A 25,924-nucleotide genomic window follows, 5' to 3' on the forward strand; every position below is an offset into this window, starting at 1 on the left:
CACAGATTTATAATCCATACTCCCTTTCTGAGCCTAGAATCAGCCTTCTACCACAACTATTGAATATTCTGAAGATTTCTAGTACAGGGAAAATACTACTAAGAAGAAAGATCTTAGTGTTGTGACATGACTGTAAATGGTATCCAAAATGGTGGCAGTATGAGGTTTGAACCCTTGCTACAGATGAAATTGCCTACCACTGAACTGTGCCATCTCAGGGTAATATAGTATACTTGAAGGCTTTTAACTGGGTAAATGGGACACCAAGAAGAATTGGCAAACTTGCTGTGATAAAAATAGAGACATCAAAAGTATTTACATCAATGTGATTTTAGTCTGATAAATTCCTTTGTAAATTTCATAATTTCATATAAGTGAAATGATTGTTTTAATAACCATTTGAAATCAACTGGCCAATGAGCAATTGTGAGGAAGTCTTTACAGTTCTGTTAACCTGAAAATTTTAGGATGTGAAGTGCTCCATATACCTAGTCCCTAAATGGCATGGGAATACATTCAGAGACTACAGGATATTTAGTAAGGGCATTTAATGTAGAGGTTATTATGCTCTAGGAAAAGGGTCATCAGACTACACTAATGGGCCAAATCTGCCCCACTTGCCTCTCTTTAAAGGCCTGCGAGCCAAGAATGATTTTTAACATCTTAAAATGATTGAAAAAAATCAAGACTATTCCATGATGTGAAATCCAAGTTTCAATGCTTATAAAGTTTTACTGGAACACAGACATGCCCATTCATTTGCATACTGTTATGTAAATGTTACGTTATTCACACTACAGTGGCAGAGTTGAGCAGTTACAGAGATCCTATGGTCCACAACGCCTAAATTATTTACTATCTGGCTCTTTAAAGAAAGTTTGCCAACTCCTGTAGGAACGCTCCTTTAGGCCTTACTGGAGTTGAACTCTTAGGAGTCTCCTGTGATAAATTTTTTGATCAATGATATTCCAAGTTCACCCCTGAACTTTAAATTGACTTACATTTCCCATAAAATACATAATTCACAGGGGTTAAAGGAAGCCACAGTTTATGAATGCAAAGAAAAGTCCAACCATATTAAATTAAAAATCAGTTTATCCCCCCCCCCAAAATTTTGAATCAGAAGAAACTGACTTCACACAAAAATACTCTGAAGTATTTTGAACATTACAATTGTTGGCTGCGTTATTTAAAAAGTTATAATAAGCTTATAACCAGAAGAAAACATCTATAAAAATAGACACCCTAGAAATAAAAAATTCACATGTGAATGATTAGTAAATACATATTCAATCTATATTTGGAGTGTTGAATCAACAAAAACAAATGGTCAGTTTCTAGTCTGTTAGTACTATAACATGATTCAGGAGGTTTCAACTGGACAGTACTTTAAAAAGAGCCCAAATTGGACGTTTCTATTTGATATTTGCAACTCAATTGTGAGTTGAATCCCATACAAATCTATGAGATTGTTCGTAAGTATCAGAAATCAGTTTAAATGTTTCAAATGATACATTTTCAACTGGACATAAAAACTACACAAAGTTTTTGAAAGCTATTAAAAATACCTGAAGCTCATTTTTCTAGTATTTTACAATGTTATAAAAGCAGTAATTACAGTGACATTTCAAATACAATTTTACAAACTTTACAATATTTACAACCCTCCCATACTAAAAGCTATGTTTAAAAAAAAGCTTTCTTAAAAGATAAAATTTTATTTAGTTCATATTCAAGTATTTCTAAATTAAGAGAATATAAAGTAATAATCACCTACTGTTATAGCTAGAAAAGGCTATTAAAAACTTCTCTAGGTGGAAGACAAAATTTGGCCAAGATTTGATAACTCAGTGAGCTTAGACTTCTACAAGCAATTATTTTCTACTTACCTAGAAAATAAGATTCATTTACATTTTGGAATATTTTAACAATTTATGGGATTGGTCAAGATATTACATTTACTAATTAGTTTATGGAATTATTATGTTTTATATATAAAATTCATCTAAATTCTCAATTCTCTAGTGTGGACAATATAAAACTATTCTAAACTACAATTAGTTTACCAGCTTAGTACAAAATTAAATGACAACTATGAAATAAGGCAATTAAAGTACTTATTTTCACTTGTAAGGTCATCATAATGGAAAATCCTTTTTTTTTTTTTTTTTAAAGAAAGACTTCTCCATGAAAGTACGTGGGGTAAAAATTAAATTATTTGTTTAGAAAAAAGGGAGGGATGCTCAAAATACATTTCATTAAAAATTTATATGAAAGGCAAAAATTTAATCTGGAAACCCAGAAAGATTTTCAAATTCAAGAATATGAAAATCACTAAAATGGGCTGACAACCTACAAACAGGTAGTATTATAGCAGGGAAAATTTAGGCAGTCACAGTGATATTCTTAAAAAGAGGACTATAGGTTAATTCCTAACACTGGTTATTAGCAGCCCAAAGTAAACCAAACCAAAGTAAAAACCTTTCACATTTCATATAAAATTAGAAAAAATGTAACAAGATAAATAAATATACTAAAGTGAAGTATTTTAACTATTTTTAGCTTACATGACTGAAGTAATGTTTATGAATGCATACAACAATGGATATTCTGAAGATAAAAATTCTAGGAGCAAAATTAAGTGTCTTCTCTTCTGACCTTGAGAATTTAATTTAAAAATTGCTTTATCATTAAGGCTTTTTTCCCCCAAATGCTATCAATTTCATGGGTCGATATATTTTAAGACACTTAAAGGGATCATATGTAGTAGACTATCACAGAAGTCAAAAGCAAATGGGTGAAGTCCTCTTTTGGCTCCCCATTAGAAAGTGCTTCCTCACAAAGCAAATATTGCTTTGACTACACAAGCTACATATCATCTATCTTTCAGTTAGCACAGTTTACCAATCTACACATGAGTACTGGTTAGTTTAATACCTATGGGTCTACCAGTCAGAAAATAAAGGGACAAATTACATTTTTACTCAACTGCAGCATATGATAAATGACTTTCTGCATACCCCCGGTTTTTCTATTTTTTGAGGCATGCCAAGACTACTCAGAGGGAATTCCAAAATATCCAATAAGTAGATCTTCACAAAATATCTGTATAGAAAGTTAAAGTGATTAATGACTTAAAAATTGCCATGGTTTTAATTTCATATAGCCCTAGGTTCGGTCAGTTGATTCCTAGTTAATGGTCTCAGAAGTAAAAGCCTGTCGGTTTCATCATTTATCTATTACAATGTATACCAGGTTTATACCTTTGCTTGGAAGGGCAGTTTGAACCAAGACTACTATGTAACACAGGTCCTAGCCCTCTTTCATTCAGAGAAAGTGAATTATCATTACAAAAGCCACTGCTCTCTGGAAAACAGAGCTTGGGCCTCTGATGGTATTTCAATCTATATGTATCAGTCATGCAGTTATCAACTGAAAAATAGGTAGTTAATGAAATTGTCTCATTGGGACAGGTAGAACTAGAGTCTATTTCTGGCTGGCAAGAAGCACCAACAGCTGTACCCGAGTCTGCCTGAAAATCATTAGCTGAAGCGCTGGACGGGGTGTTTGATGTGCTGCCGACGTACTCTTTTGCTTGAAATGTTTCCTTAAGTCTTTCATCATTCATATATGTACTCACTTCTAAACCTGGTTCTGAAGCTGTACTTAAACTGTGCTTTGGAAGACTAGAAGAATTAGCTTTAAACACCTCTGCTGGTTTGACAGCAGGTGGAGCATCATTTTTCCCTGACGGTGGCACACTGGTTATAGCATATTTCTTTGGTGGCAGAGGGGGTGGGGTATTCTGGCAAACAAGTTCTGGCATCTGACAACCATCAGATCTGCAGGGTGACTGAATGAGATGTTCCCTGGATAGAGAGTTCTCAGAGTAACACTGTTCCATCATATTCTGCTGCTGGATGAGGGGAGAAGTTCCTGGCTTTAACCCCACAGTTCTCATGTGTGAAGACCACAATGAAGATGGTGAGACTGTTCCGTTACTGTTCACTCTCTTTCCAGAAGCAGAATTATCACCAACGTGAAAAAGCAAACCTGTTCTCTCAGAATTTTCTATATTAAGCCAGTCAGAAAATTTGCATTCACTTGATTTTTCAAGTTTCTGTTCATCTGACTGGTGGGTATGCTCTCTTGCTGTATGGTCCTTGAGTATTTGTGGACTGGATGAAGGGAATAAGTTTCCATTGGTTTCACGTATATGTGACCTGAAAAACAAAAACAAAGCTAAAATGCCATACACAAATATGCAAAATTGGAGGGAAAACAAACATCTGTCCTGTAGTTTAACTTCCCAATACAGCACTTATGTTATTTGTGTAACATAGCAGAAATGGAAAGATATTTGCAACCATTAACAATTTACACTCTCTGAATCCAAAATCTTTATGCCAGAATACATAAATGTTTATCAGAAACATCCATCATTACCAAGATCAGATTTATAACTAGAAGTATAATTAAAAAAGCAAATTTCAGAGAATTCCCTGGCAGTCCAGTGGTTAGGACTCGGCGCTTCCACTGCCCAGGCCCAGGTTCAATCCCTGGTCGGGCAACTAAGATGCCACAAGCCACACGGTGCAGCCAAAAAAAAAAAAAAAAATTCAACTTAAAAACACTGAAATTACATTTATTGTGATAAAATGTAGCACAGACTTAAGAAAAATGTTACTAGCAAACAATTCAATATTCTAAAACACCTCCCACCCAAAGTTTATAGCAATAGAGGTACTTTAATTTTGATATATAATGCTATAAGGATAGTATACTAAGTAAAAATAATTTAGTTAATCAAAGACTACCTTTATTTAAGTAATAGTTAACTTCTAAGGTGAAGAAAAATGATATCACATTGCAAATTATTTATCTTCATATGATTATTTTTCTCATGTGAATTGCATAAAATTCAATTAGAACACAAAGCTGAAAAGAGTTGAGGCTCTGCTAAGTAGATAAGAGCTATATTCAAAACTCCACTCCGTTGCTTTGGCCAAATTACTTAAATCTAAGCCCCAAATTTTCTCTTTTGTAAAATACCATACATCTCAAAAGAATGCTATGAGGATTAAAACAAACAATCATATATTGTACAAGGTACTTTGTAGGCCCCCTATCATTAAGGTTTACATCCTTTTAATGATCCCCAATAAAACATGCATCATAATACCCTAGACCAGCAGTCCCCAACCTTTTTTGGCACCAGGGACCAGTTTCGTGGAAGACAATTTTTGCACTGACTCGGGAGGGGGGGTGTGGTTCAGGCGGTAATGCGAGCGATGGGGAGAGGCAGATGAATCTTCGCTCACTCGGCCGCCACTCACCTCCTGCTGTGCGGCCCGGTTCCAGTATCAGTCTGCAGCCCGGGGCTTGGGGACCCCTGCTCTAGACCCATTGCTTTCAGAGTAGCGATAGGTAGTATGCCTTTCTGATAAAGAGTTCCTATAATACATGCATTTAATTTAAAAGATTTTAGTATTCCAAATAGCTAGGATTACCTTTTTATCAAAGGATTCTTTATTTGTAGATGTGATTCTGGGTGGGACTCATAAGATTTATAGGCTACTTCCAGGTTCTTGAGTTCTTTTCTAAAGCCTGAAGAAGGGAATGAGAAAAAATTATTTACGTGATCTTTTAGAATTTACTCCCTCTATACTTCTCCATAATTTACAAAAGATTTTCTATAATCAGGTAATTCTCTTCCAAATTAACAGATGAAAACTAATTCTTCAAGCCTCAGCTCAAATAATACCTCTTTCCTGAACCCTTTATACAAAATCAATGGCTCTTTCCTCAATTTATTATCTCTTGAAAATGTCAGCAATCCCTGAAAAGTGTTATTCTAGATGGGTCGTGTGGAGCTGTGCTTCCGTTTACTCTTTACTGACAAAATGGTGGGAAAATCCTACATTTGGAGACAGATGGCTTGAGTTGAAGTTTGGATTCACAGCTTATTGGTTGGTAACTTTATATTCCTAAAACCAACTTTACAAACTTATACCACCTTACAGTCTAGGTTTCTGCCTTTACATAATGAGATGCCTATATCTATTTTACCAACTTCACAAATATTAGGAACATCAACTGAATTAAAATGGGTGGGAGGGTATTATGATAACATAAAATGTTATCCCACCACTAACTAGCTTCCATTTATTGACTGCTTACTCAAGTTGTAAGAAGCTGATAATAATTATTTCATTTAATCTTTACAATTGAACACCTTTTTACTTGAAAAGACAATGAACGAACTTCAGTTATTCAGACTTGGGTATTTGGCAGAAATTTTCTTGAAAATTAAAGACGTGAACCTGCCACTTCGAATAAAACAACTGGCAGTATTTATTGCCAATGATAACATTTAACCTTTTAGATGAAAGTAAGAGTTTTGGAAAACTTGTATTTACCACCATGAGTTCTGTAGTTTTCCAATAACTATAAAGACTTCCAATAATATCTGTGGTGATATTTTAAAATGTGTTCTTTAAAAATATATATATAGAGAGAAATGGGATTTGCCTGGCGGTCCAGTGGTTAAGATTCCGCACTCCCACTTCAGGGGGCATGGGTTTGATCCCTGGTTTGGGAACTAAGATCCCGCGTGCCGCATGACACGGCCAAACAGAATAAAGAAAAAAGAATGAAAAGAAATAAAGACAGCCTAAGAGGCCTCTGAGACAACATTAAATGCAATAACATTCGCATTATAGGGGTCCCAGAAGGAGAAGAGAGAGAGAAAGGACCAGAGAAAATATTTGAAAAGATTATAGTCGAAAACTTCCCTAACAAGGGAAAGGAAATAGCCACCCAAGTCCAGGAAGCGCAGAGAGTACCATACAGGATAAACCTAAGGAGAAACACGCCAAGACACACAGTAATCAAATTGGCAAAAATTAAAGACAAAGAAAAACTACTGAACGCAGCAAGGGAAAAACGACAAATAACATACAAGGGAATTCCCATAAGGTTAACAGCTGATTTCTCAGCAGAAACTCTACAAGCCAGAAGGGAGTGGCATGATATACTTAAAGTGATGAAAGGGAAGAATCTACAACCAAAATTACTCTACCCGGCAAGGATCTCATTCAGATTCAATGGAGAAATCAAAAGCTTTACAAACAAGCAAAAGCTAAGAGAATTCAGCACCACCAAACCAGCTCTACAACAAATGCTAAAGGAACTTCTCTAAGTGGGAAACACAAGAGAAGAAAAGGACCTAAGAAAACAAACCCAAAACAATTAAGAAAATGGTCACAAGAACATATATATCAATAATTATCTTAAACGTGAATGGATTACATGCTCCAACCAAAAGACACAGGCTTGCTGAATGGATACAAAAACAAGACCCATATATATGCAGTCTACAAGAGACCCACTTCAGACCTAGGGACACATACAGACTGAAAGTGAGGGGATGGAAAAAGATATTCCATGCAAATGGAAATCAAAAGAAAGCTGGAGCAGCAATACTCGTATCAGATAAAATAGACTTTAAAATAAAGAATGTTACAAGAGACAAGGAAGGACACTACATAATGATCAAGGGATCAATCCAAGAAGAAGATATAACAATTATAAATATATATGCATCCAACATAGGAGCACCTCAATACATAAGGCAAATGCTAACAGCTCTAAAAGAGGAAATTGACAGTAACACAGTCATAGTGGGGGACGTTAACACCTCACTTACACCAATGGACAGATCATCCAAAATGTAAATAAATAAGGAAACAGAAGCTTTAAATGACACAATAGAGCAGATAGATTTAATTAATATTTATAGGACATTCCATCCAAAAACAGCAGATTACACTTTCTTCTCAAGTGCGCACGGAACATTCTCCAGGATAGATCACGTCTTGGGTCACAAATCAAGCTTCAGTAAATTTAAGAAAATTGAAATCATATCAAGCATCTTTTCTGACCACAACGCTATGAGATTAGAAATGAATTACAGGGGAAAAAATGTAAAAAAAAATACACATGGAGGCTAAACAATACGTTACTAAATAACCAAGAGATCACTGAAGAAATCAAAGAGGAAATCAAAAATACCTAGAGACAAATGACAATGAAAACACGACAATCCAAAACCTATGGGATGCAGCAAAAGCAGTTCTAAGAGGGAAGTTTATAGCTATGCAAGCCTACCTCAAGAAACAAGAAAAATCTCAAATAAACAACCTAACCTTACACCTAAAGGAACTAGAGCAAAAGAACAAACAAAACCCAAAGTTAGCAGAAGGAATCATAAAGACCAGAGCAGAAATAAATGAAATAGAAACAAAGAAAACAAAAGTAAAGATCAATAAAAATAAAAGCTGGTTCTTTGAGAAGAAAAACAAAATTGATACACCATTAGCAAGACTCATCAAGAAAAAAGAGGGAGAGGACTCAAATCAATAAAATTAAAAATGAAAAAGGAGAAGCTACAAAAGACACCGCAGAAATACAAAGCATCCTAAGAGACTACTACAAGCAACTCTATGCCAACAAAATGGACAACCTGGAAGAAATGGACAAATTCTTAGAAAGGTATAACCTTCCAAGACTGCACCAGGAACAAATAGAAAATATGAACAGACCAATCACAAGTAATGAAATTGAAACTGTGATCAAAAATCTTCCAAGAAACAAAAGTCCAGGACCAGATGGCTTCACAGGTGAATTCTATCAAACATTTAGAGAAGAGTTAACACCCATCCTTCTCAAACTCTTCCAAAAAATTGCAGAGGAAGGAACACTCCCAAACTCATTCTACGAGGCCACTATCACCCTGATACGAAAACCAGACAAAAATGTCACAAAGAAAGAAAACTACAGACCAATATCACTGATGAATATAGATGCAAAAATCCTCAACAAAATACTAGCAAACAGAATCCAACAACACATTAAAAGGATCATACACCACGATCAAGTGGGATTTATCCCAGGGATGCAAGGATTCTTCAATATATGCAAATAAATTAATGTGATACACCACATTAACAAACTGAAGAATAAAAACCATATGATCATCTCAATAGATGCAGAAAAAGCTTTTGACAAAATTCAACACCCATTTATGATAAAAACTCTCCAGAAAGTGGGCATAGAGGGAACCTACCTCAACATAATAAAGGCCATATATGACAAACCCACAGCAAACATCATTCTCAATGGTGAAAAACTGAAAGCATTTCCTCTAAGATCAGGAACAAGACAAGGATGTCCACTCTTACCACTATTATTCAACACAGTTTGGGAAGTCCTAGCCATGGCAATCAGAGAAGAAAAAGAAATAAAAGGAATACAAATTGGAAAAGAAGAAGTAAAACTGTCACTGTTTGCAGATGACATGATACTATACATAGAGAATCCTAAAGATGCCACCAGAAAACTACTTAGAGCTAATCAATGAATTTGGTAAAATTGCAGGATACAAAATTAATGCACGGAAATCTCTTGCAGTCCTATACAGTAATGATGAAAAATCTGAAAGAGAAATTAAGGAAACACTCCGATTTACCATTGCAAAAAAAAAGAATAAAATACCTAGGAATAAACCTACCTAGGGAGACAAAAGACCTGTATGCAGAACACTATAAGACAATGATGAAAGAAATTAAAGATGATACCAACAGATGGAGAGATATACCATGTTCTTGGACTGGAAGAATCAATATTATGAAAATGACTATACTACCCAAAGCAATCTACAGAGTCAATGCAATCCCTATCAAATTACCAATGGCATTTTTTACGGAACTAGAACAAAAATTCTTAAAATTTGTATGGAGACACAAAAGACCCCGAATAGCCAAAGCAGTCTTGAGGGAAAAAAACGGAGCTGGAGGAATCAGACTCCCTGACTTCAGACTATACTAAAAAGCTACAATAATCAAGACAATATGGTACTGGAACAAAAACAGAAACATACATCAATGGAACAAGATAGAAAGCCCAGGGATAAACCCACGCACCTATGGTCAACTAATCTATGACAAAGGAGGCAAGGATATACAATGGAGAAAAGACAGTCTCTTCAATAAGTGGTGCTGGGAAAACTGGACAGCTACATCTAAAAGAATGAAATTAGAACACTCCCTAACACCATACACAAAAATAAATTCAAAATGTATTAGAGACCTAAATGTAAGACCAGACACTATAAAACTCCTAGAGGAAAATATAGGAAGAACACTCTTTGACATGAATCACAGCAAGAACTTTTTTGATTCACTTCCTAGAGTAATGGAAATAAAAACAAAAATAAACGCATGGGACCTAATGAAACTTCAAAGCTTTTGCACAGCAAAGGAAACCATAAACAAGATGAAAAGACAACCCTCAGAATGGGAGAAAATGTTTGCAAACGAATTAACAGACAAAGGATTAATCTCCAAAATATATGAACAGCTCATGCAGCTCAATATTAAAGAAACAAACAACCCAATCCAAAAATGGGCAGAAGACCTAAATAGACATTTCTCCAAAGAAGACATACAGATGGCCAAGAAGCACATGAAAAGCTGCACAACATCACTAATTATTAGAGAAATGCAAACAAAAACTACAATGAGGTGTCACCTCACACCAGTTAGAATGGGCATCATCAGAAAATCTACAAACAACAAATGCTGGAGAGGGTGTGGAGAAAAGGGAACCCTCTTGCACTGTTGGTGGGAATGTAAATTGATACAGCCACTATGGAGAACAGTATGGAGGTTCCTCAAAAAACTAAAAATAGAATTACCATATGATCCAGCAATCCCACTACTGGGCATATACCCAGAGAAAACCATAATTCAAAAAGGCACATGCACCCCAATGTTCACTGCAGCACTATTTACAATAGCCAGGTCATGGAAGCAACCTAAATGCCCACTGACAGACGAATGGATAAAGAAGATGTGGTACATATATACAATGGAATATTACTCAGCCATAAAAAGGAACGAAATTGAGTCATTTGTTGAGACATGGATGGATCTAGAGAGTGTCATACAGAGTGAAGTAAGTCAGAAAGAAAAACAAATATCGTATATTAACACATGTATGTGGAACCTAGAAAAATGGTGCAGATGAACTGGTTTGCAGGGCAGAAGTGGAGACACAGATGTAGAGAACAAATGTATGGACACCAAGGGGGGAAACCGGTGGGGGAGTGGGGATGGTGGTGTGCTGAATTGGGCGATTGGGATTGACATGTATACACTGATGTGTATAAAACTGATGACTAATAAGAACCTGCTGTATAAATAAATAAATAAAGTTCAAAAAAAAAATCAGTTTGAAACAAGAAGCACTGTAGGTATAAAGTTATCAAAAAAACTAAAATAAAATAAATGTATCAACATTTGGAAGACTTGCATAATTTAGCAAACCAATATTTTCCAAATGAGGATACATGGATGTTTCAAAATCATGCGTGAGTAAAGGATTTATTCATTCTTTAAATGAATAAATAAAATATTTAAGATTTTCAGTTTTAATGCCTAATACAGCGAATCTTAATAGATATAGCAACAAAAGCTATTTGAGGTCCTCAATACCTTTTGAAAACAACTGTTCCAGTTGATTGCAAATAGGTGTCTTTTTAAAATCTGAGTCACAACTATTCTGTAAAACTTCCCTTTTTATAACCAAGGAATTGAGACTTAGGGAAATGAAGTGACCTAACCAATGCCATATAGGTGGTTCAGTGGCCACACTCAAGCAAACCCAGGATTAACTGCAAAGCCAGTGCTCTTTCTACTACCTGCAGGCTCTCTTTCACGTATGCCTAAAACACAAGGTCATTATACAGAATCTCCTTCTGATGAAACTAGGCCATTAGTATGAACATCAAATAACAGGATATACTTTAACGTGCTGATGCCCACAGAAGATACCAAAATATATGGCATTAGCTTGAATATTCAATTCATCGCCTATACTTCTCTACAATTCCAGTAAATTTTTCTGTATTTTCCCTTATTTTTAGTTGACCTTTTCATCATGTTAATTTATTTCAGTTTCCTCTCATTCTCATGCTTCTAGTCTACTGTACACCAAGTCTGTGAACTGAAGATTGCAAAGAAAACAAAATCAAGTTATTAAAAAAGCAACTTTTATTTTTTAAACATTAACAGATAACTTTATCTTAGATGCCTTTTTATCTCTAAATTGATGTTCTAGGTACATTTTTTAAAACTACCCTGTCACTCAAAATTTAACTGGAACCTATAGTTGATCATAACATCTAAATATTACCCTATTTTAAAAATCTATATTGGTGGGCTTCCCTGGTGTCGCAGTGGTTGAGAATCTGCCTGCCAATGCAGGGGACACAGGTTCGAGCCCTGGTCTGGGAAGATCCCACATGCCGCGGAGCAACTGGGCCCGTGAGCCACAATTACTGAGCCTGCGCGTCTGGAGCCTGTGCTCCGCAACAGGAGAGGCCGCGATAGTGAGAGGCCCGCGCACCGCGATGAAGAGTGGCCCCCGCTTGCCACAACTGGAGAAAGCCCTCGCACAGAAACGAAGACCCAACACAGCCATAAATAAATAAAAATTAAAAAAAAAAAAAAAAAATCTATATTGGTTATTATATGGCTCTGCGAGTTAAATCTTAGAAGTAATTTCCAAGGAAGAGTAATGTAATATACATGAGAAATTAATACCCTATATGCCATATTGCTCACACAGTAAATGGCAGCTCCCAATAAAAATGAAAAACACACTGTTTTTTCTTCTTTTAAATCACCCCCACACCGTCCACCATATTCCCAACTCACTGATCCAGGACAAAGTAAGTATAAACTGAGACAAATTCTTCTTACCTTCCCCTCCGCCAACCTATTTCTATATCTACCAAGTGCCATACTAATAAAGTCTCAAAAATAAAAGGCATGAATTGGGCGATTGGGATTGACATGTATACACTGATGTGTATAAAATTGATGACTAATAAGAAGCTGCAGTATAAAAATAAAACAAACAAAATAAAAACAACTAATACTAAACTTTCTTTGGGTTATTTCTATGGAAATATGTTAATATAAATGTTTCAGACATTACATGAAATTTCTAAAATTCTTAAATGTTCTGGTATAATGTTATAAGTCATAATTCTAGTTATTACTTTAAAATGTATATCTCAGAAATAACTAAATTTCCTTGTCAATTGCATTATTATGAACTTTCATCAAATCTTTAACTGTGGTCATTTTTAAGTCTTTTGTCATTTACAGACAGTTCTGGGTGTACTCTGATGCTTTTGCAAAAATGTTCCTATAAAAGGGTTTCATCTTCAAGGAATTCATGGAAAAGACTCTGACAAGTACAGGTTTCTGGTTACTGACTATACTGCTGAACTGAATGAATAAGCATTTTCAGAACTCTAATGGAAAACTGATGAATTCATAAAAGTGCTAACAAAAGATCAAGATGAAAAAAAAATTAATTACATGGGACTGAGTGAACTGATGAGGATGATTATAATTTTTGTGGCTTTCTGTTTGAATAAAAAATAAATAAATAAAAATAAAAGGCAATATAATATATCACAGAGAGTCCTATGACCCTGTAACCTTGACACACTGCCTGAGGCTCAAAAACTAAGCCTCCCTCTTAAGTGAAGTACGTCAGACAGAGAAAAACAAATATCATATGATATCACTTATATGTGGAATCTAAAAAAATGACACAAATGAACTTATTTACAAAACAGACAGACTCACAGACATAGAAAACAAACTTATGGTTGCCAAAGGGGAAAGCAGAGGGTGGGGGATGGAAGTAAATTAAAGAGTTTGGGATTAACATACACACGCTACTATACGTGAAATAAACAACGGGGACCTGCTCTACAGCACAGGGAACTCTACTCAGTATCTTGTAATAACCTATAATGGAAAAGAAGCTGGAAAAGAATAGATATATATATACATGTATAACTGAATCACTTTGCTGTACCCCTGAAACTAACACATTATAAATTAATTATACTTCAATTTAAAAAATGGTTGTTAAAAAAAAAAAACTAAGCCTCTCTGACAGCTACTTTATGACTAAAAAAAAAAAAAAAAGTAATATCAGAAAGAATCTTGATTATTTTTCAACCTTTAAAGTCTGAAAAATTTGTAAGTTAAAGTTACATTATAATTTCCCACCCACTGTGATTTTAACTTTGGAATGTTTATTTACTTTTTAACTTATCCATAACTTCAAGTTTAATATTCACAAATACAAAAAAAGTAAATACTTGATTCTTAAAGATTTCTTTACTTTTATTAAAGTATCCACGCAATGGGCAGCAGGAGGCAGCAGAGGTTTTATAAATATGTTTGAAATTTTAATATCACTATGGCAGGCATTCAACCAAGTGGTTTGACTTCAGAATTCCAACTAACTTAAAAATAGATGTGTTATTTTTCTCTTCTGCTGACATAGACATCCATGTGTCTTTACTGGGAATTTTGGCTTCAGGTTCTTTGCAAATGTAAGATAGTCAGATTTTAACACTTGGCACAGAAAATACTTCAACATCAAGGCAAGAAGCTTTAATTAATAATGCTAATTTTGGTACTGTATACAAAAAACCTAAAGCCCAATAGTCAAGAAATCAAAATATATATACTTAATCCGAAAAGGTGACCTAGATTTAAAACAGACTTACATAGCAAGAAAACCAAACTGCTAGTCTAGACACTGTAATCCTCATTCTTGTTGTATAGGAAGATTTCAGACTATGATAATAATACTGCAATTACAAAGTCTAAACATTCAAGAGCAATAACCTAATCAATGACCTGATTTACTATAAAAAGAGAGTTAAGCAAAATTTGAATACTTTAGGAAAAAATCACAAAACTTTAACTATATAAATATTTCTGGCTAAATTTACTACATGCCAAAAGGAACAGAGAGATACTTTAATATGTAATAATCTACCCTATCAGATACTAAATTTGGGGATGATACAAAATAAAAAGGCAAGAGTCAGTAACTTCTTTCCTCACTGGGATTATAATTTAAAGAAAGAGCAAATAATGCTATTTTGCTACAAATTAAATTTCAATACTGAAAGTTTATGGTCTTAAAAAACATATAAACCTTTGGTGGTGCTGGGCCATAGCAACTGCCTCTCAATGGTCTATGAAACTCTTAGAGAAAATAAATTTAGTATGCACAGAAACAAAACCAACTGTTAAAAGTACCTGATTCTTCAGATATACTTTCTAAATGAATATACTCTGGAGTATGCAAAAAACATCTTAGATGAAATAAACTTATGTATACGAATAAACTCTTCCAATAAAATTTTTTTCATTTACTAATTTTAGGATTTAACAACATTAAGGGTAGTATATTTCACTTAACATAATGGAGGTACAGATTTTTTTACAATAAGAATTAAGGGAATTAACAGATTTTTCTGACCACTGATTAACTTCTTTCACTCTTCCTTGTCATTTGCAAGATCAAGATTCTCAGCTTGAACTAAAACCCTGACTTCTATAATTAACTGAGATTAAGCCAAGTATTACAGACCCCAAAGTAAATGGCAAAAGTTTTTTGAAAGACCTAGTAATTCCTCTGTGATTTGTTATTTACAATCTATAAATATCCTAACACGTATTTATTTCAGTAGATAACCTTACTCCATAGAGAAAAGAGTCCATTAGGTATGAACTCCTTCAACTGACTCATCTAACACAATACACACTGAATGGTACCGACACTCACCTTTATCTCTCCCATTACAGAAAAACTACTACTCCCTTAATTCAAAGCCTTCCTTGTTCCATTCTCACTCACCTCCAGAGATCTTATTCCATTAATTACTGTTCTGTTCTATTCTTATCTTCACACCTTTCTCATCCTCTGTATATCATTAGTTCCTTACCCTCTGTAACATAAATGCAAAACTAAGCTCTTGGTTTCATTTTTCTCCTTTAGGTAGGGCTTCTTTACTATTCACAGCAAGGGTTTTGACAGACATGTGCATTTATTTACTTCTCTTATTTACTTTTTATTCTACTGTAACCTTTTTCAAAAAACTTTTAATAATTTCAAAAAGTTCAGAGAAGTTGAAAGATATACCTACCTGCATATCCTTTACTCAGATTCACCTATTATTAACATTTTACCCCACTTCTTTTTCTAAACCATTTGGGAGTAAGTTACAAACATCATGGCCCTTTACTTCTAAACACTTCAGTTCTACCTCAGTCTTGCTTCTATTCTAATGTTCCTTCTATTCTAATGTTCCTCTGATACTGCTTTTACTAGGTCACTAAGGACTTACTAATTGCTAAACCAAACTTGGACTTTTTAATCCTTATTCTGCTTAATCTGGGATCACTTTTCTTTTTGAAGCTCTCCATTTTCCCAGTTTCCGTGTGGTAACTCCCTCTCCTATATTTTCTCATACTTTCCAGCTACTCCTCATTCTTTTCCAAAGTTGCTCCTTCTCTCTACTCTTAGCTCATCTCTTTTAGTCAGCAAACCCCATGTTTCTTCCTTTGCCTATTTTTTTTTTCCCTGAAATCTCCCATTTTCCTGCATGATGTTGTCCATGTCTACCGCATTCAATTCCCATATATGTTGACGGCTACCAATCATAATCTTTCCTGCATTCCAGACACTTGTTCCTAACTAATCTACTTACCTAGATGACAAACCAAACAAATCCAAAAATATATTTGCCATCCTCTCTCACCCCCAAAATTTGTCCCTTCTTCCTATATTCCTCCATTTGGTAAATGGTGAATCCACTTATGTAAGACCCAAATACGGCCACCCCCAGCTTTCTCCTTTTCCCCCACTGTGCACATCTGTCACAGAAAGTGACTCCACTGTCCACACATTCTTATAATCTCTCAAATCTTCTTTCTTGACATTGATACTGCCTTAGTTTATACCCTCATCTTTTCTCTCCTAGGCTATTAAAGTATTCATCTAAATAATTTTTCTCCCACTGCTCCAAATTCACCCCCTACACTGCCACCAAAGAGTCCTTTCTAAATGCAAACTGAAGTACGCTACTCTCCTTGTCCTTAGGTGTCTTTCCATTTACTTTTTAGGATTTAAAAATAGCATAAAAGTTTCATCATGCTTTGGCTTCTCTCTATCCTCTAACCATCATCTCACAATTTCCATGTATGGATTCCAGCCTTGCATATAACAAACTAGCTGTATTCTTCCAATATGTGATAGTTTCTCCTGACCATGTGCTTTTGAACATGTCATTTCTTCTGTTTTGAATGTAATTTAAGGCATTTGACATTCTCCCCATTAGTGACCCATTTTTAAAAGAGGAGCTAAAATAATCTAAGTGGCATTGTGGAATTTCGACAATGTTCCCAAATAATAGCTTTAGGCAGTGTAGGTATGTTTGTTTGCAGCAGAATCCATAAATATAACAGGCTATATAGTATCTCTATCAGTGAAAAACTATCAGTGAGATAATTACAATGGCATTGTTATAGATTTTAAGTTCTCTACCATCACATAAACTTGTACAGACTAATACTGAAAGCTGACTTAAATGTCAAACAAAATATGAAAATAAAAAAATTTCTAAGGTTTCTTAACTTTGTAAAAGTCTTTTACCTATGGATAGAAAGTGATTCTTCAGGTCAATAATGTAAGTGTACCCCCATTTTATAATTAAGAAGTAGGAGAAATCCAAGAAAATCATACCAAGCCACAAAAAATTAAACTGTGCCTTACTGAAAAAAAGGAAAAAATCCATGCAGGGCCAGTTTTCAGCTTGGAAAAAAAATTCCTATACCCACTTTAACATGTTCTCAGTCAAAGACTAGGGGAGGGAAATACACATACAGATACCATAAGGCATGAACATTAATAAAGTTTCCCTAAGCAAACACTAGCTTAAAGAACTATGGTAGGCTTTGAAGTTTATTAAATAAGAAATAATTTTAATGTAGTGCAATTTATGTAGTTAAATAAAACGTGGGGTACATAAAACCACAACAAGATACCACTTCACACCCATTAGGATGGCAATTCTCCAAAAAAACACCCCAGAAAATAACAAGTATTGGTGAGGATGTGAAGAACTTGGAACCTCTGCACTGCTGGTGGAAATGTAAAATAGTGCAGCTGTTGTGGAAAACAGAATGGTGGTTCCTCAAAAAACTAAACAGAGAATTGCCACAGGATCCAGCAATTGTGCTTCTGGGTATATACTCAAAAGAACTGAAAGCAGGGATTTCAGATATTTGTACACTAATATACATAGGGGCAATATATACAATAGCCAAAAGGTAGAAACAACCCAAATGTCCATCAACAGATGAATGAATAAACAAAATGTGTTACATTATATAATGTAATATTATTCAGCCTTAAAAGGAATGAAATTCTGATACATGGATGAACACTGAAGACGTTGTGCTAAGTGAAATAAGCCAGTCTCAAAAAGACAAATACTGCATGATTTCACTTATATGAGGTACCTAGAGTAGTCAAATTCAAAGAGACAGAAAGTAGAACGGAGGTTGCAGGGGCCACGGGAGGGGGAAATGGGGAGTTGTTTAAAGGGTACAGTTTTATTTGAGATGAAAGAATTATGGAGATAGATGGTAGTGATGGTGGCAAAACAATGCGCCATGTACTTAGTATCAGACAATTGTAACTTCAAAATGGTTAGAATGACAAATTCTGTGGTCTGTATTTTACCACAATAAAAAAAATTAGTTTTAATTGGCTACATACATACTATTTCATATTAAGTGGGGAAACCCAGAATAAAGCTATTATAGCAATGCACTCCTAACCATCGAAATTTCTATGACCTTGTGTTTTTATTAATATCAGGAAGCAAGCATCATTTTATAAAGAGCACTGAACTTGCAGTTATTGTTCAGTTTTTACTGACTTCTGCTGTTGATTTCTGGCCAGCCTTTTACTGTTTCCTGTAATACGTGGTTACCAGACTTTTATCACATTTTTTAAACAGGCGAGACATTTTATATGGGAAAGGAAGGTTATTTCCTTAATATAAGTGTTTCCTTCTGATATTATACCATTTGATGAAAACAAAATAATTAAACATTTAATCATATTCAATATCTGCAATGTGAAAAATAATCTCCACAAAAGCCTTAAGGATGATAAAGACTAAAAACAAACTTTAAAATGTGTTCTTCATGGCTATTTTTTATCGTGAAAAATTATAGCCCTTCTAATCCTCTGAATTCTAAAATTTGAAGACAATGACTTTGACTCCAACCTCAATAATCCCCTTGCTCATCATTTTCCTTGTTTCCTGTTCCCCAAATCCTTCAGGTATAACCTCTGAGTAACAACGCCGAATTCTGTATACAAACATCTAATTTTCTTTGCTTCTGGGCTGCTATGTGTTGCTAACAAATCACCTATAATAATGTCACACCATTACATATTTATTGTTTCCAAAGTGAACTTTTCTAGCAGGCTGTTTATCAATTTTTCTATCCTTAACGCTTGTGGTAGACATTAGGACTGTTCACACATATTGCAGTGCACCAGCAAACTACCCTTTTCCACCCTCTTTGAAATTAGGCCTGGCTGTTAAGACTTGCCTTGGCCAGTCAGATGTGAGTGGAAGCACATTTATCACTTCTGGGTTGAAAGCTTTAAGAGCTTACACGTGATTCTCTATGTTGTGTCCCCTTCAATCTCCTCTCCCTCCAGTCCTGCAATGATCAGAGAAGTACTGGTAGAGATGGAGTCCCATTAGCCTCAGGCCCTGAGTGATTACTAGGAAGAGACTTCATGCTGACACTCACAGGACACGTGCTGTGAGCAAGAAAAAATCTTGTACTAAGACACGGAGATTTTCAAGTTGTTACCACTGCACAGCCCAGAACCTAGCCTAGCCTGACTGACACACTTCCCCTTTTTCCTATTCCCTGAAGTAGCTATTCCCATCTTTTAAGACTTCAAGCATAAACTCTCCCAGCTTCCATCCTCATTACTCATAAACTTACCAGTAACAGGACTGTCCTTAGCTTCTTCACTCGTAATACCATGATTTATTCTTTACTGCTACTATGATAATATATTTAAATAAAATTTTTACCTTCCAAGCAGTTTTTGCTCTGTTGGGAGGTATAGTTCATACGATCTATGTTTAGATTGCTTGTCTTAATCTGGTTGCTAGAAAATAGAATAAAACACACACCAAACACATCAGCTATAATGGATTATTATTTAGTTTACCCTAAGAAAAAGAAAGGAAATAACATTTGTTAAACAATTATTATATACCATGTGCTGTTCTAGGGGATTAATGTACATTATTAATTTACATCACACAACAATACTTAAAAGGAGTTATTATCCTCATTTTACAATAGGAGATTAAGGCTGTGAAAGTCAAATTAATTTGCGCAATAATTAAAATCCAAGCCTATCTGATTACAAAGTTCTGATCTTTCTAATACCCTAGGCTACCCCTTTTGAAGAAGTATTATGAAATTACCCTGCGAAGTAAAAAAGCTTCCCAAGTCTTTATTACAGTGATTATTTCGGTAAAACATGAGCGGTCGCTTTTTGCAAATCTGGCTTTTCAATAATGAATGGAATAAAACACAAGCAAACATCAAATTAAGATGTTTTAGATCGATTAAGAGCAGAAATAGTGGCTAAATTGACGTAAGTGGCGGACATGTTTTAGAGGTTACACAGAGAAGTGCAAATAGACTGCTAACAGTAATATAATAAATGATTTCAGAATTAATTAAGAATTAATTGAACATAAACTTAGTTATTTGGCTGTATTCTTTAATACTTGCTAAAGGAAAAATATCTCTTTCATGGAACTGGGTTGTGACAGAAGAAAATAACCCCAGTTCTGAGTTACAGATGTTAGAAATGGGATAGTGAACATTGAACATTCAACTAGGTTGAAGAATTAAACAATTAGCTTAATGACTGAGATACACTAATTTAAACCTATGGTTTAAAACCTGTAGTATATATACATCAATAGTTTTTAGTGGCAACGATGATAATGTATTTTACTTTCTAAATTTCCCCAAAATAAACAGTTGGTATTTTGGAATCAAGAAGTAACTATTAAAAATAGAAACTTGATATATCAAATAACCTGCAATATCCCAGGTTACTCTGAGCTCAAGCTCTTTCGTTTTCATTTAACTGACCCCAACCTTTGAAAGTTACTTCAAATAACTAAAAAGAGAGAATGGTGGGGGGAAATCATTCATATAACTTGTGTATTACCTGAAGGATGCAGTTTCTTTAACACCACTGATATCCATCACTGTACCGTTTCCATCAATAACAGGTGAGTCCAAATTAGCAGAGCCATTACTGATATGATCACTGCTTTCATATCCAGACTCTGTCCTTTGCATCTGCCAGTTGTCACCATGAACTTTAGTTTCTTTGAGGGCTTTATTTTTCTCTGCTCCTTTTCCATTAAATTCAAGGGAACTCCTGCTTCCTGTTTCCTGCTTCATTTCATCTTCATATATAGTCATTAAACATTTTTGCTTTGGATTCTCTTTTGGACAACTGTTAAAACTCTGATCTTTGCTACATTTAGATTTGTTACTAATATTTGATTTATGTCTTGGACTATGTTGCCTTTTTCCACTTTCATTAAAAATACTATCGACATTTAATGTTTCTCTCATAGGTTTCCAACCTCGGTTTCGGCTTTTAGTGCTGCCATTACAGCTGCTTCCTTTATCCCTAGAATCTTGGCTACTGTCTGTTTCATATCCAGTACCACTGTCACTCTTAAATTTGCCAGTTATTTTCTCTCCTGAAGCAAGAATCTGGGATTTACTTGAACTTAATGTTTGTGCAGAAGCTCGATTCTGATGGGCAATTCGGTCATGCTTACACGGTCCTTTTCCTTGACTATGATATAGATGTGGATTCCCATATTGTCTAAAGCCATTTGGGGCAGGAGGTGATCCAGACTTGAAATGTGGAAGGTCTTCATCAACCAAATCTTTAAAAATAAATATGCAAATAAAGATACAAATGAACTACTCTTCAGAGCCACTTTTTAGTCACAAGCCAAATACCTTGTTTGAGAAGAAATGTTAAACAGTAATAAGTAAATCATAACATAAATGGTTATATAATGATTTTAAAAAATGATCTCTAAAGTAGATCATAAGATAATTAAAGCAATTAAAAAAAACTATTCTATCTCATTCATAATTAATAAAAACCATAAAAATAAAAATATTTCCCACCTATTATATTGGTAAAGATTTAAAATTTATTAAACCAATTGCTGCTGGAAACAGAATCTAATCACTGTTGGTGGGAGTGCAGACTGTCAAGTATTTCAGGAGGACAACTGTGCCACACCTACCAAAGTTGAAAATAAATAAACATAACCTAAACCCAGCAATTATTCTGAAAGAATTTTATGCTAATGGCTGTATGCAAAAAGTACCTGTGAAAGGATTTCACTGCAGCAAGAATCTTAAATCAAGTTCTAAAGTCTAGCAATATCAGTTAAATTATGCTATGTCCATAAAGAAAAGAGCATAAAACCATAAAAAGTAAGACATGCTCATAATGAACTGGAAACTATTAACAGTGGAACAGAGTGAAGGTCAAGGGTTGTAGGAAAAGAAGTTCTTTTCACTTAATTTTATAACCTTCCTTATTATTTGAATGTACCATATGGGTGAATTGAATTTATAGTTAAAAGTAAAGTTGAAACATATAAAACACAAGTATTCCAGGCTAGAATTGAATAAGAACTAGGAAAACTTTATATTTATAGGTTTAATAGGTATATTAAAGAAATCATACTAAGATACATAATATCTAAATAAATATATATAATATATAAAGAAATTATATTAAATTGTATTAAATTATAAAACTTAGCTTTAAAATAAGATTTTAGCTGCCCCTTTTCCAATGAATGCTGTAAGTTCTTAAGTTACCTCTATGTCTGCCCAAATCTTTTCTTTGTCCCCTTTCCAAATCTTTCCTTTGTGAGGAAAGTAAGTTTTTCTGTTCAATGGCTTTTAGAGCACATTCTCTGGAAATGTCTTTTATTTTTTCCCTTTGATCATTGTGACTTGACTTAACTGTAAAAGAAACCATTCTTTAATAATGATACAGATCGTTTTTCAAATTGCTCAATAAAAGTACAAACTGAACTATATTAAAATTTAAGATGCTATATACTAACAAAATACAGATTAAACTATACAATGAAATCATTTTTATGCTTAACTAAAAACTCAATGTGATTTATGCTGACACTAGAGACGCAAGCTGTGTTTTAAAACTTCATGTATAGCTCTACAGCGAATGTAAAGGAAAACAAGAGAACTTTTCTTGAAATAATGAGAGCTAAAGGTAACTGAGTGGTTAGTATGTGTCAGGCACTATTCTAAGTGTCTAAACTCATTTATCAATACTTCTCTGAGGTGGGTACAATTACTATCTTCATTTTGGATTCGGAAACAGAGGCACAGAGAAGTTAAGAACTCGCCCAAGTTCACATAGCTTGTACATGTAGAACCAGGATTATTAACACAAATTGCCTGGCTCCAGTGTTTGTGTTCTTAAACACATACACAGTTTCTAGTAAAAGTAGGTATCTTTGAAAAATAGATAATGGCTTAATCTAAGAGTATCAATAATACATAAAATGGAAAAAGTTCCATTAAGAACTTCTAAAAGCATTTATCGTAAATGGTAATTGTTAATTCTGAATCTTATCACCCTTGATTAAATGGGTTACTTTTAGGGTTAGACATTATTTCATTAATATATTTAAAAGTTCCTTACAATATCATCCTCAACGTCCACCCAATTAGAGTTTTGCATATTTCTAAACCATAACTGTACATCATGCTGTGACTGTTTCATGTTGGACCCTAATCACAGATCTTGGATTGTGAAAATTAAAGTTGTTGAATGATAATAACAAGAGAGAGTTGAATAAAAATGAGGTTAAAAATAAACTACAACTATAGTAACTTCAAACTTCTGTTGCATTCACTAATACTACATTTAATTTTGGCATATGAGCCAAATTATTAACTAAATGTTTTTCCTCTACAAGTTAACAATTAACTCCTTGAAGAAAGGCCATATCACAGCTTTCTCTGGTGACAGTCCAGGTTGCCTACACCCTACTATGTACAGCCTTGAGTGCATGGAGAAACTCAAACACTAGTTGCGTCAAACCGTTCAAATAAAACTATAGGTCTCGGAGAAATGCTTAAGTCAAAATACAAAATTTTGTTTCTACTTTTTATTTTCTCTTCATGGCCAAGGAGAGCTAGTTAAGGACTCTCCTCTTGGTCCTTACCAAGAATTACAGATTCAGTAAGTGAAGAAAGAGGGAAGCTTAACCATGAAGAGAGGGTGAAGCTTAACTATTCAAGGACAATGTAAAAATGACAATTTAAATACATACCTGTTCCTCTACTGCCACTTGTTTGAATGTGGCTCCGATTAAATGATGAAATACTATCTGCTTGAAATTTTTGATTTTCTCTCTGTTTTGTCTGATCACCAAATTCATTTTCTTTTGAATTCTCTGACTTATGAATTGAGGGCTTTTCACATCCTTAAAAAGACCAACAAAAATGTATAATCCCCTTCCTCCTCTCCACCAGCAGAAGAGAAATTTGAATCATCTTTTCAGACATTTTTAATAATATAGAGAAAATTACTTAAAAACTTAGAGGACTGACATCTTTTAAGGACTTCTACATGCTTTGTAAGGCATTCAAAAATGGCCTCGCTGCTTTGGACTTTTCCAGTGTACTAACTCACTTTAAATCTCAATATTTACTGCTAGTAAGAGCTACCAGCCAAGTATCCCCTCCTGTGTTTGTGTGACCATAGTCGTGGGTGGCTGCTGAAGGTGCTTCTGAGGCCACAGATGAGGAAAGGTTTCTTTATAAAGACTAACTCTAAGTATTAGAATTTTCCTGAACTCCACTTTACTGAAACTAAATTTTGAGATTATCGTCAACATTCATTTCATATTCAGTATATTAGTATTCCTAGTGTGATTGTGATAACAGAAAAACACTAAAAAGAACTTTTAAACAATTACCTATATTTTCTGCAACGGATTTATGATGTGACCAGTTGATGACCTGCTTGAGCGCATCTTCAGTGGAAACTGCTGTGCCATCTGGGTTTGCATAAAACAAAAGCAGTGGTTGGAAGTGGCATCGGATACACTTGGAGACCACATCTTTCCATCTAGTTCCAACCTTAAAAAATTACAAATGAATAGAAACAAAACAAAACCTTGTAATCAATGTGTTACATGAAAAGGCAGAGACTGAATTACTTTGTATATTAAAAAATTTTAAAGACACTCAGGCACTAGCAGTTCAACTGTTCATCATACTATATGATTAATTTTATTTTATTTAGTAACTAGTCTAGATAAAAATCATAGAAACATCATTGAAAAACTGATGGGCAAGATTGTACACTTTCTATATCAAGATCTAGATTATCAAATTTTTAAAGGCTTTGTTCATACATGTTGATTGACTTTTGACAAAAACTTCAAGCAATTTAATGGGGAAATATAAGAGTCTATTCAACAAATGGTGCTGGAACAACTGGATGGCTGTATGAAAAAATGAACTTTGACACCATTCCACTAAAAGCACAAAAATTAACTCAGAACGAGTCTTAAAAAACCTATAAAGCTTATAGAAGAAAACAAAAGAGAAAATTTTAACAAACTTGGGGAAGGTAAAAATTTCTTAGATAGGACATCAAACAAATCACAGAAGAAAAAATTATAAAATGGGCTTCATCAAAATGAATTAATAAGTTCTGCTCTTTGACAGACACCATTAAGAAAATGGAGGAAAAAAAAAAAAAGCCACAGACATCTAATAAAGAACTGGTGAGCAGAATAAAGAATTACTATAACTCATTA

The 25,924-nt window shown here is 34.3% G+C and overlaps 1 protein-coding gene across 2 annotated transcripts in view; it reads right to left on the reverse strand.

Annotated features, from left to right (window-relative positions):
- Positions 1-721: 721 nt before the first annotated feature.
- USP53 (ubiquitin specific peptidase 53) overlaps positions 722-25,924 on the reverse strand; it is a 78,320-nt gene continuing 53,117 nt past the window's right edge. For both annotated transcript variants that reach the window (XM_061192029.1, XM_061192028.1), the window contains 7 exons: positions 25,076-25,238; positions 24,428-24,580; positions 22,938-23,084; positions 21,241-21,979; positions 20,078-20,154; positions 5,511-5,607; positions 722-4,223 (listed from right to left, as the gene is read on the reverse strand). In XM_061192029.1, the coding sequence (XP_061048012.1) occupies positions 3,233-4,223; positions 5,511-5,607; positions 20,078-20,154; positions 21,241-21,979; positions 22,938-23,084; positions 24,428-24,580; positions 25,076-25,238 (2,367 nt within the window). In that variant the 3' untranslated portion in view covers positions 722-3,232. The remainder of the gene's footprint in view (positions 4,224-5,510; positions 5,608-20,077; positions 20,155-21,240; positions 21,980-22,937; positions 23,085-24,427; positions 24,581-25,075; positions 25,239-25,924) is intronic.

Source organism: Eubalaena glacialis, chromosome 5 (assembly GCF_028564815.1).
Source record: "Eubalaena glacialis isolate mEubGla1 chromosome 5, mEubGla1.1.hap2.+ XY, whole genome shotgun sequence".
Classification (NCBI taxonomy): domain Eukaryota; kingdom Metazoa; phylum Chordata; class Mammalia; order Artiodactyla; family Balaenidae; genus Eubalaena; species Eubalaena glacialis.